General features: G+C 40.5%; 1 protein-coding gene across 1 annotated transcript in view; it reads left to right on the forward strand.

Moving 5' to 3' along the window:
• Positions 1 to 13005, forward strand: part of LOC140756572 (protein 4.1 homolog) — a 116992-nt gene extending 103987 nt beyond the window's left edge. The window contains exons 13-19 of the mRNA XM_073092098.1: positions 219 to 5906; positions 6173 to 6391; positions 7900 to 7998; positions 10537 to 10623; positions 11158 to 11268; positions 12096 to 12206; positions 12748 to 13005. Of these exons, the coding sequence (XP_072948199.1) occupies positions 219 to 5906; positions 6173 to 6391; positions 7900 to 7998; positions 10537 to 10623; positions 11158 to 11268; positions 12096 to 12206; positions 12748 to 12819 (6387 nt within the window). The 3' untranslated portion in view covers positions 12820 to 13005. The remainder of the gene's footprint in view (positions 1 to 218; positions 5907 to 6172; positions 6392 to 7899; positions 7999 to 10536; positions 10624 to 11157; positions 11269 to 12095; positions 12207 to 12747) is intronic.
• The last annotated feature ends 334 nt before the right edge of the window (positions 13006 to 13339 follow it).

Consider the following 13339-nt stretch of genomic DNA (forward strand, 5'->3'; position numbering starts at 1 on the left):
TCTGATGATGTAGATTTCTGTCAAACACAAATTTGTAATATACACTTTAGAAATGCAATTTAGAGCGACGCATGTGTGCATTTTGCATTGTTTTTAAGTTGGCACTGTCTTTTAAATCTACCAGCAAGGAATTCAAGTGCGATGCGCTCAAAGTTACAAGTTGTTTTATAACTATTATTTTATTTTATTTTTCTCTTCCCCACCCCTTACCCAAACAGTCAGGAGGTTTCGCGCTGTTCGGCGGTAGGAAGGACAAATCGCCTAAAGAGGAGAAATCGCCCAAGGAAAAGTCACCCAAGTCTAAAGATAAGTCCCCCAAGGAGAAAGAGAAGTCTCCGAAAGACAAAGACAAAAAGATCAAAGACCCTAAGGCCAAAATCGCAGTGCTCGACACGTCGAACGAAAGCTCCAATCTTGACAGCTCTGTCGATAAGAGTCCAGTCAAAGAGGCGGAGAAGCCTGGCTTCACGAAGCCCTATGAATACACTGATACCGAAAAGAGCCCCACTCACAAGAAACCATTCATCAAAGGTGCTTTCAGCTACGAAAAGGAACCGATTTACGATGAAAAGCAAAGGAACGCAGATGACGCACAAAGTCCATCCACTAGGAAACCGGCGCTGGCGTTTAATTACGCTCCAGGAGAAGACAAGAAAGTTGCTGAAAGCGCTGAAAAGCGAAAGACGCCCGAAGATCCTAACAAAATTAAAACACCAGGTATTGATTATGTACAATCAGCCGCCTTGAAGGAGCAAGCTAAAGCTCCCAAATCAAACCTTATTGATCCAACATTAGCTCTGTTGGACTCTGAAAGAGCCCATCATGAAGCACCCATCCTTGTCGCACCCGTTCCAATCACAAAAACGGAAAATGAAGTACAAGTTGTAATTATAACCGGCCGATACAATCCCAAATCGAAGAAGCTCGATGACGCAAACGGAACAGTCCTAGTAACGAAAGGAATCATGAATAAGACGAACGGAAAAATTGTAACAGAGAAGGAAGAAATAAATACGAAATCGGGTCAGGTACACTACACCGACCCTGTTACGGGGAAGAAAGAGGTGAAGAATGGCCACGTTGACTCGAAGAGTGGTCACATACTATTCACAAGCGGTGTCATTGACCCCAAGACGGGAAAAATTGACCCATCATTAGCTCAACAGTACTGTTTCGTTGAGAAGGCCGAAGACAAAGTTGGTGCTAAACCGGGCAGGGAAGTAGATTTGGTAGTGATTACAGGAAAATACGACGGTAAACACAAGAAATTGGATGCGTCTCACGGACACGTTGAAGTGTCTAAGGCCATTGTCGCCCCCGATGGTACGATCAATTCCAACCACGGACAGATCGATCCCAAATCTGGTAAAATTAACCACGTGGATCCCAAGACAGGTAAGCTGGACCCGAAACAAGCGTACGTTGATCAGAAGACCGGTAACCTCTTGGTTACGACTGGTGTACTTGATCCCAAATCTGGAAAAGTTGACTCCTCTCTTGGTCAACAGTTCAGCATTGTTGAAAAGGATGCCACTAAAGCGAACAGGGAAGTAAGACTTGTAGTTATTACAAGCAAATACGATCTGAAGAGTAAGAAATTCGATCCTTCCTTTGCTAACGTGGATTCCATTAAAGGAGTACTTAGTGGTGCTGATGGCAAGATTTATAGCGAGTATGGTGTAATCGACCCAAGGACAGGCGATATTCAAGTCACAGATACCAAGACCGGTAAACAAGAAGTAAAACACGCGCAAGTCGATCCCAAGACTGGAAATATTCTCTTGTTATCTGGTGTTGTTGACCCAAGAACTGGCCAACTAGATACAACTTTAGGCCAGCAGTACAGCATTGTGGATAAGCCGACACCTACATACGCCTCAATACCTGGCAAGGAAATCCAAGTAGTAGCCATCACAGGCAAATATGATTCGAAGAACAAGAAGTTAGATAATCCAAATGGCTTCATCGAGACGTCACCAGCTATCATCAGCGATAAGGATGGAAAAGTCCATACAAATTTCGGCATTTTGGATCCAAACACTAAAAAGGTTTACTTCACTGACCCTAAAACTGGGAAACGTGATTCCAAGCAGGCTACAATCGATTACAAGAATGGAAGTTTCCTTATCACATCTGGCGTGATCGACCCTAAAACCGGTAAAGTAGATTCATCCCTTGCTCAACACATATCTTTCGCCGGTAAGGACGCTCCTGACACCATGCAAATGAGACAAGTTAACTTGGTCATCGTTACATCCAAATATGACCCCAAGAACAAAAAGTTAGACCTTACTAATGCTCATGTTAACTCCATTCCTGGGAAAATTGATGACGATGATAAAGTTCATACTGAATTTTGCATTATCGATCCGAGCAACGGTCACATTACAATCACGGACCCAGTTACTGGTAAGCAGGAGGTGAAGAAAGCCACAGTTGATTCTAAAACTGGTAACATGCTGCTGACATCTGGTGTTATCGATCCAAACAGTGGTCAAAGCGACCCTACACTAGGACAGCAATTCACTATCGTCAACAAACCGAAGGACACCTTCAAGTCTGTTCCTGGCAAAGATGTAGAGCTAGTGATAATTACTAGCAAGTATGATCCGAAATACAAGAAACTAGACAATCCCAATGGTCACGTAGAGACTTCTCGAGGGATTCTCACTCCCGATGGAAAGGTTCATAGCAACTTTGGTGTTATTGATCCCAAGACTGGCAAATTGGAACTAGTGGACCCCATCACAGGCGGTGAAGAAAATAAATACGCAATCGCGGATCCTAAGACGGGACATCTCATTGTCACCAGTAACGTTGTTGATCCGAAAACAGGAAAGGTAGACCCGTCTTTAGCTCAACAAATCAGCATTATTGATAAGAACGTAAAACCAGTAGAGCGTGAGGTCCATCTGGTAATTATAACTACTAAATATGATCCAAGGACGAAGAAAATTGACCCAAGTCAAGGAACTGTCGATACCGTCAGTGGAACCGTTGGTCCTGACGGTAAAGTACGCACTGATCTGTGTTCCATTGATCCTGCAACTGGGGAAATCACTATTACAGATCCTAAGACCGGTAAGAAGGAAGTTAAGAAGGCTCAAATCGACCCAGCAACAGGTCACATGCTCATAACTAGCCAAGTGGTCGACCCCAAGACAGGAAAGGTCGATCCTGTGCTGGCACAACAGTACAGTATTGTCAATAAACCCGTCGTACCCCATACCAAGCCACCGTCTAGAGGTGAGATTCGTCTTGTAATCGTTACAAGCAAGTACGACCCCAAGACTAAGACTGTTGACGCAGGCGCCGGAACAGTCGATGCTTCGAAGGGATACGTCAGCGCTGAAGATGGTAAAATACACACTGACTTCGGCATTATTGATCCCAAGTCTGGTCAAATACTGTACAAGGATCCAGTCACTGGCAAGCAGGAGCTTAAACAAGCTGAAATCGATCCTAAGACAGGAAATATCCTAGTGACTTCCGCTGTAGTAGACCCTAAGACTGGCAAAGTAGATCCCTCATTCGCTCAACAGTTGACTATTGTTGATAAGCAGAATGTGTTGTCTAAAGTAGCGCCAGCTCCGCAGAGAGCTAGCATCTCCCCAGTGAGACAGACCCCGTCACCCGTAAAGACCCCAACCCCCACGCCGATTCAAACGCCATTACAATCTCCCGTTCGTACTTCCTCGCCTATTATTATCAGTCAAGCTCAAAAAGCGTCTCCAGTCTCCACTCCGACCTCAAGGGCGTCTCTGACCAAGCCTACTACAGCACCACCAGAACCGCCTAGGAAGAAGATAGTTAAAATCATGGTTATCTTCACGAAAGTCGATCCCAAGACTAAGAAACCTGACTTCCACACGGCTGAAGTGGAACACATCACCGGTGTGCTAGATCCAAATGGCATGATCGAAACTAAGTACGGTGTTATTGACTCTCATAAGGGTAACATCGTAATAACCGATCCTTCTGGACAGAAACAGATGAAGGACGGTGCAATTCTTGCGGAAACTGGACAAATATTCATCAATTCAGGGGCCATTGATCCGAAAACAGGCAAAGTTGATCCTAACTTAGGAATGATTTTAAGTGTCGCCAAACAGGATGATCCAGTGGTGGAAATAACTACTATTACTGGTCCAATTGATCCTAGAACTAACAAAGTTAACATTGAAGATGGTCATATAGAACATACTAAAGGAAAGGTTGATGCCGATACCGGCCATATATCAACCAAATATGGTGTAATCGATCCTACAAATGGTGTAATATTCGTCACAGACACGTCGGGAGCGCAAGACACTAAACCTGTTAACATCGATGAAAATAATGGCCAGATTACGGTAACAGGTGTAGCTGATCCAAAAACAGGCAAAATTGATCCTAAGCTCGGTACGGTGCTTGTAGTAGGTAGCCATATCGATCCGGTAGTGGAAGTAACCACGTTCGTTGGAAAGCTAGATACGAAAAAGGGAGTCATCGAGCCCAAAAATTCTGCTATTGAAAGCAGTACTGGACTTCTCAATCCGGATAACAACAAGATTGACACTAAATATGGACAAATTGATTTGGTCAAAGGTACTGTGACGTACAACGATCCAAAGACAGGCAAGTTCGAGAGCAAGGAACTTAAAGTGGATCCGGTTACTGGGCAATTCTTACTCCGTACTGGTCAGGTCAATCCAAAATCGGGTAAACCAGATAAGGACATCGGCAGGTTGATCTGCCTACGAATCATCCAGACTAAAGTTGATCCTGCTTCTGGCAAGCAAATCGTTTCTAACGATCCCAGTAACGTTAAGGTTGATCCAAAAACTAACCAGATTTGGATCGCTGGACCTAAAGACCCGCAAACTGGAGAAACCTTATACACAGCCGGTCAAATCGACCCCAACACTGGGTACATCATTACAATTTACGGACGTCTCGACCCGAAAACTGGCACCATTTCTAGGACAACTGACATCGATAAAGCTCTTATTAAAGTCGATCCAGTTAATGGACAGATATACACAGCAACAGGTGATGTTGATGAAGACAACCAACCTCTGTACTCCGCTTCACAAGTGGATCCAGGCACCGGGGAGATCTACACTAAAGTGGGTAAGATTGACTCGCGCACCGGCAAGCTGATCATCATCAAGATCTACATCATTACACAGAAAGATGACAAAGGTCGCGTTAAGGAGATCGATCCGAAGGAGTGCACTATTGATGAAACTACTGGTAGAATTATTACGACAAAGACGGTCTACGTGTATCAAATTATCGATCCTATTACCGGTGAAACTATCGATGTCGATCCAGACGATCCAAGGCTAAAAGGCGCTCGAACAACAGTGACACAAACCATGACACTATCCGGCAAAATAGACCCCGTCACTGGAAGAATAAAGACCGAGTATGGCGACATCGATCCAGATACAGGTGACATCGATCCTAGCACCGCTGTCAGAGATCCCGTCACAGGCCAACTGATATTGCATTACTCTCAAATCGATCCATCACACTTTGAAGACAAGAGCGGTAACTACACTATCGAAAAGGAAACGCAAGATCTCCCAGCAAATATTGACATTCAAACAGTGAATACGCACAAGTTCTCAACATTCGGCAAGGACGAAAGCCCGGCCAGAGGCGACGAGCCCAAAACGTTCACCGAATACACGACGAGCGAGCACATTAGGCACCAGGGCTACGTGTCTTCCACCACCCCTCTGTCCTCTAAGATCCCAATTTCACAGCGGTCAAAGAAAACGCCCACCCCGCCCGTAGTGGTGAAGACCACGACGAAGCAACTCCTCACGAAGAACGACGAAGGCGTCACGCATAACGTCGAGCAGGAGGTCGAAAACTTAGGCACGGGCGAGGTCACGTTTTCCACTCACACGAATAAGGTTCGTTTCATACTTTTCGTTCTATTCCAGTAACTGGCAAACGAGACGCCACCCTTTGAATTAATTGTCGTTTCATTTTATTTAATTTTTAGTATTTTTCTTTTTTTTTTCTTTGTTACCTAATTTTCATTTCATTTTTAAATGTGTGTGGCCAATTTTTCGTTTTATCATACAAGCTTCGAAAGCTTCCGTAGTAACTTCAGTGTTAGCTAGATTCGTTTACCATGTAAATAGTAAAAGCATGCTAGCCTAACCCTTAACCGTAGGCGGAAAGCCTAGAGCCGATGGAAACGAAGAGCCCGTACGTGACCGCGCGAGCGGTGACCACGCGGACGGCGACCACTCACCACGACCTCGACACGAAGGCGAAAACTCAGCAGATGGAGGAGAAAACCGTTGCGCACACTCTGACGTCATCCGCGACGAGGCAGGAACAGAGGGTCCTCACGCAAGAGGTCAAAACGACAGTCACTACAGGCGATCAGGTAATTGACACGACCGTACCTAATACCGAACCGTTAAACTCATTCTCAGAGCATTTTAGATCTATAAGAAGCATTCGAGACATATGCACAAGCGATCTCATGATCATTGGCATGAATTAATTTTGGTTTGACCCAAGCCGGTTCATTTAACGTTTGGTTTTTTACTATTTTTTGTTTGGCTTCTGATATGGCAGCTTTTTCACTGGCAGAATTTTATCGCAGCATTGCTTAGCTGGTAATTTGAATACAAACACGACACTTACATGCATAATATACAAAAATGACAAAAATTAAGTATAGTAATGAATTCATCACCGACTCGCTGAATTCGAGATTGTCTTGTCTATATTAAAAATAAAATAACGATATCTGCGGTCTACTTCGTTTGACATACCGTAACTATTCTGTTATTAAAATCAGTCAAAAAAGAAGAAATGTGGTTCTGATTTTATGATGCATTTGTTGAACTAATTCTGCATGCTAATTGAGCGACTCAATGTTCATTATATAAATTGGTAAACCATTTTATTACATTTTAAATTCAAATAAAAATAATACAAAATATCTTTTGAAATCTATTGGCATGTTTCGACAATTTCTGAATTCGGCGCGTCGTCGGTCAGTGAAAAAGATGCCGACTCCTGCATGACTTGATTTGTTTTCTAATCCGAAGTTTTTTCTCTCCTTTCCATTACGACCACCACCAACGGACGAACCGGATCCTTACGGCATGCTGTGTGCACTAAAATACCATCGTTCGAAACTATGGGGGTAACATTCACCATGAAACCTTGCATCCCCTATACCCTTGTGTATTGTGATATCATTTTATTGTTTGCTATGTAACTATTGTTTTGTACCCCTTTTACTGTTTTCCTAATTCCTTTTGAATCACGTATGTAAAATTCATAAATTGTTCTGATGTCCTTTTCCCTATTATTTATTTGTTTTTGATTCATCTTTGTTTTATCGTCTATGACGACTGTTATTTTTACCGTGTTACCAATATCAATGGTATTCAATCTAAAACTTATTTTAAATCTCATTTCTTTTCTTATTTTTATCATAAACATTTCTGTTGTGTTCCTCATAAACTCCTTTTGTTTGTAATCCTTATCGTAACCAATATACTGGTATACTGTGTGTTTTAATAACCCGATCGTTAATTCTGACAATTTTAATATTTTTCGGTTCGATGTGTCTAAAACTCACGTCATTACCATCCATTACAACCATACCATTACGACCACGTGTCATCCTAACTCCACGTCCATTTCCCACCTGTACCTTGCGTATGGGGTACTGTGGGGTGTATTCCCTACCACCTGTACCTCTTGCCTTGCGTATGGGGTACCGTGGGGTGTATTCCCTACCACCTGTACCTCTTGCCTTGCGTATGGGGTACTATGGGGTCGATTTCCCCACTTTGCCTTTTGCGTGTGGTACCGTGGGGTCCATTTCCCCACCACTATTCCCTATTGCCTTGTGTGTGGGGTACCGCGGGGCAGCTGGCCCGGCGCGGCTCGGAGAGCTCGCTGAGCAGCGGCGACTCGGGCACGCCGATCGATTTCGACGAGGGTGCCGGCGAGGGACACTACTTCATCACTGTGAGTATTTTGTTTAAGTGGGGAATTGGGTGGGGGAATTCTCGGAGGAGGGATGTCGGGATTGGCGGTGAGATTTGTAGGTGGGAAACTAATGTTAAAGTGATTTATTTATAAAGCAGCAAGTTAGGTGATATAGATTTGTATTTTATAATGTACCTTAAATCATTTCTTTTTCTATGGGTTTTTAAAAGGATGTACAATATGTACATACTGTGATCGTTGGTAAATACGTTTAGCGGGAATTTTTTGTTAGAAAATCAAACAGTTATTTCTGTGAGAATTTATGTATTTTATCGTGCAAAGTGAATATATTTCTTTATTCGTCATTACAGTATTTGTTTGTGGATGATTCATTATGAAATTGGTCGTTGAACTAAGTCATCTAAGGTTCAAATCTTAATACAGTGAAACCTGGTTAAGTGAGACATCAAGGGACCTGCAATGTCGTTTCACTTATAGAGGTATTCCACTTACCCAGTGTCTCAGATATACAGGTATAAATAAATATCTTGTTAGCAAACACTGTTCAAGTTCAGGATATTCTGATAAACGTACACGTTTTAGTTTTCCTTGTCCTTCAGAACATTGTGATTCAATTTTATGTTTACTCTTAATTATTCTACAAAGAGTAGATTGTGGCACATTAAATTCGGCACAAACTTCTTCGCGTGTCTTCCCACTTTCATAAACGGATATTAACTTCAGTTTTTCACGTAATGATAACGATTGTAGCTTTCGTTTTGTCATTTTTCAAATAAACATCTGTATGATAGTAAAGCGAAACTAAAACTGAAGGTAATTGAAGCTCAAAATTTGTACTTACGTACTTGGAATTACGTGTGGAATTTGTGGGTAGAATAAGAATGAGTAAACAAACAATGTTATCTCAGTTACAGAGGTTTATGCATATAAAATTTACTCGCTGTCTCAGTTATAGAGGTAACTATGATGATAAATCGAAAGAACAAATCCCAGATATAGAGGTTTACCTCGTCCCACTAGCAGAGGTAATTCAGTGCCAAAGTGTTGGAACCTCAGCATGAGTTCCAGTTATGGAGGTTTCTCACTTATCCAGGTCCCACTTAACCAAGTTTCACTGTATGTGGTTAATATAGTACTTCATTTTATTATTGTTAAACGGCTTTATCATATTATTTAAAATGAATTCATCATATTATGTAATGATATGAATTGTTCAAAGTTAGTGTTCATTTCATAGTGTTTTTTGTATTTGGTACTGGCTTTATAATAACATATAATTTTGACATAGTATTCGTAATGAGTGAAGTAATCGAAGATAACAGCATTTGTGTATGTTTCTCGTTCACAAATTCGCGGTAGAGACAAATAGAAATGCCGTAATTTTTGATTAAAAACTTTATTAAAAAAAAAAGTTTAAAAGTTTTGACATTAGTGCAATAGATAAAATATATACATATAACGGCTGCTTACGATAAGCACCTTATTTCTTTACTGTCAAAAATATGGAATGCTTAATTATTCCACAAGAATTGTGAAGCATTCAACATTTTTGACTAAAACCATATAGATAATGTAGTATATGTACTGCTATTCTCGTGATGCACTGGCTCGACCACTCACTATGTGCGCAGGCGGCCGTCCGCTCTCGCCCTTGGCTCTCGCGATACTGACCCGCGCGCCCCGCCACACCGTGAGCACGAGACAGTGTTTACAGCTGTGCTGTACTTTAGTTAATAGTCATGATACAAACACTACAGATAACATTTATGTTTATATTAACTTTTTAGCAATATTTTATACAGGTACAAGGAATATCATACAGGTGGTTTACATGTGACTTGTGTTAGTTGAACGAATATGGATGTTTAGCAGTCTTGTGGCATGTCGTATAGAGCGTATGTTGATTGCTTTCAAATGATATTGCATGTATAGGATATGTTTGGTGTTCTTAAGTTTTAGAAGACTTCATTTTGTTCTGTTCTGTTGATGTTTGTACTCAGATTTTATATGTTTGGGTACGTTGATATCAATGAATTATTGTTGTTACGAGAAACGCCGGCGGAATTAAAAGGATTTGCATTAAACAAAAATGTACATACATTTTATGAGCGTTCTACGGTAAGAGAATGGGTAGTCAAGTTTTTGTCATATACATAGGTATGACAAGTTTATATTACATTTTTTAATATGAAATTAAATGAAGAAACACGTAAAATTTCACTTTTTTATTTAAATATTCAATTAAATTGCGATGTAGAGTAAATTTTCATTTAGATATCAAAAATGTATGTGATAAAATTATCTTTGACATAAAAATTGAAAATAAAAAACCCTTATTTACATATTAAATTAAATAAATTATTATGACATCGTTAATTGCTTTGAAGCAAAATTTGAAAAATACATCGATAAATAACTGTATAATTGATTTTCCTGCTATACCATTCCAGCTTTTTAAAGATAAATCATATTAAACAAGTCACCGCAGTGACATACAAAATATACGCGTAATAAACCTAACCTAACCTATCCTAAAAGTTGTTGTAACGCTTACAGGAGCCGGGCTCGTACACGACCACGACAACTTCGACGGTGGTTGGTAACGCACCGTTCGGCAGCATGGTCCATGGCGCTACCACTAGGGTGAGTAACTCTATCTACTATGATTTATATGTCAGTATAATATATTATATATTGATCTGTAATATTAATATGATTGACCTATGATATGACCTGTATTAATTTTATTATATGATGATCAATTAACATATAGTCCACCTTATGGTAAGTGGCTACTGCCAACCATGGGGATCTTTAATTAATCCCAGACAAGGTAAGAGTATTACTTGAGGTCAGCCATAAATGCTTTGCTACCCCTGAAGACTTAGTTTGAACGCCTTGGCTTATTTCACATTATTCTTAAATACGCCTCTCTTTACACACTGCTGTTATGGGGCACAAAGATGTGTAAGCGCCACACATCTTCCTATCATCCTAATAAAATGCCGTGCCACCTAATACGATATTTTTTAACTTTAAACAAATTAATAATAATAAGTCATAGAATTTGTTAAACTTTTCTCAGTATAAAAACTGTGCCTTCAAAGTTCAAACGACGAATTTCTATTATTTTATGGCATTCTGTCTACCTTTTTTTTAAATTATATGTTTTTTCAGACGAGTACCGGTCCCCAAATAACGGAGAGCGCGGAGGAGGTGCCGGCGGAGGCGGAGGTGGTGTCCTCGCAGACCATCAGCTCCAAGACGCGCACCGTCGAGACCATCACCGTGAGTACCGCCATTTGTTTATTTATGTAATAAAACGCGAGATACATGTGTTGGCCCTAGTCATAGTGAAATACAAATGCAGACTCAACGGTTGCTGGAACACGACTGACTAAGATTTTATATTAAAGAACCCACCGCGCGGCGTTAAAAAGGTTTAGGGCCTGGCTAAGCGGCGATGATTTAAAGCCGGCGATGCATTGGCGACTCCTCTGCTGTTGCAAATGTCCATAGGCGACGGTGACTGCTTTCCATCAGGTAGCCCGTCTGCCTTATCGTTAGGTTAAATATAAAAAAAAAAAAGAAAAAAAGGCCTTTCGGCACTCGTTTGTTCGCGCGATATGTTGCCGAGGGACTATTCTGGAGAGGCCCTATTCTGTAGTACGTGACATTTATTAAAAAATATTGCCAAAATTCTTTACACCTTTACATTTTCAATTGAACATTACAAAAAAACGTCCAAGGTAAATGCTAGAATCATAGATAAGTAGAGATATCTCCTTAGATAGATATCCGCCTTGTAATTGAAGGAAGCCATTAAATGGCTTAAATGGCAGACAATGTGTCAGCCATTTAATGGTTGTCATGTAATTTATGCGGAACAATGCCGACATGTGCAGTTAAGTGGTGCAAAAACATGAAATCGAAGTAAAAGTGCGTAGAAATATCGTTTCATTCGTAAATGCTCTAAAAACTACATGTTTTTATAATAATTTTCGAACACGAAAATAGATGACAGTGAGAATTTCAATTGTCAAATGGTTACATTTTCTTGTTAGGAGTGAGGAATCTTTACTAATCTATGCTATGTTTCTAATCCGTGTCCGCAGTACAAGACGGAGCGCAACGGCGTGGTGGAGACGCGCGTGGAGCAGAAGATCACCATCCAGTCCGACGGCGACCCCATCGACCACGACCGCGCGCTCGCCGAGGCCATACAGGTAACTATGCTATGTATATTAGTCAAATTTATATAATCAAAATTTATATTATCTAAACTCCACCCAAATTGGAGAGAACATACACACACGGACACACAAACATACATACTCGTACATACATACAGCGGCCGAAGGCACAATCTCATTTTTTGAAATATATTAAAAAGTATAAGTAGATGTCGCCATATGAAAAAAAGCCATAAAAATTTGAAATCAAAATAATAAATTAACATACCTGGCGGAAGAAAAAAATATAAAAAAACTTTTTTATATCAAATTGGAACAGGAAACGAGTATGCAGTCCGATAGTAAGTGACCACTGTTGCTTATGAACATCACCAATTACCCCCACATAAGATTAAAGTCCTACCTAAAGTCGACCGCAAATGCGCCGCTACCCCTGAAGAATGAGCTGGAGCATCCCCCAGTAGTACTCTCTCGTAGGGTTCTACTTTATACCTTGTTCCATGAATCCTCTGTAACTCGACACAGTGAGTTCTACCTTGTAGCTTGTACCCTAAAACCCATGTTTGTGTCACAGGAGGCCACAGCGATGAACCCGGACATGACTGTGGAGAAGATCGAGATCCAGCAGCAGAGCACGCAGCCCTAAGGGGCCACCACGTAGTACCCCGGCCGCCATCTTGTACTTCACGGTATGACACTGGAATATTATGTAGCGTAACGCTGCTATATTTATTGTTTGACAAGGCAACACTGGTACAGTATGTAATATAACAATGGTGTATTTGTTATTTGGCAAATGTTTTGGGTTGTGACCAAATTGAAATAATTTGTTATTGTAACAACTCTAGCATAGCAACTCTAGCATAAATAAAAATATTTTTTTTAGGTGCGGTAACTTTCATTTTTCGTATAATGTATGTGGCAATATAAAATTGATGCTACGGGAAAGAGTGGAATATTTTTGTTATTTATCTAATTAATAACAATTGAATTCCGTATATGTCAATGTTATTGTTAAACATTTAGTAATTTTTGATTAAATTAATCTTTAATCATTGTTATGATAATTTAAAGCATATTTGATAGAAATTAAACTAATATTTCTTAATGAAAAGGGTGTCTAAAATTATTTGGATTAATTTTTTTTGCCAATATGCCTGATGTAA

The sequence above is a fragment of the Epargyreus clarus genome, unplaced genomic scaffold, assembly GCF_041222505.1.
Source record: "Epargyreus clarus isolate Ecla_fem2 unplaced genomic scaffold, WU_Ecla_fem_2.2 ptg000035l, whole genome shotgun sequence".
In the NCBI taxonomy this organism is placed as follows: Eukaryota; Metazoa; Arthropoda; class Insecta; order Lepidoptera; family Hesperiidae; genus Epargyreus; species Epargyreus clarus.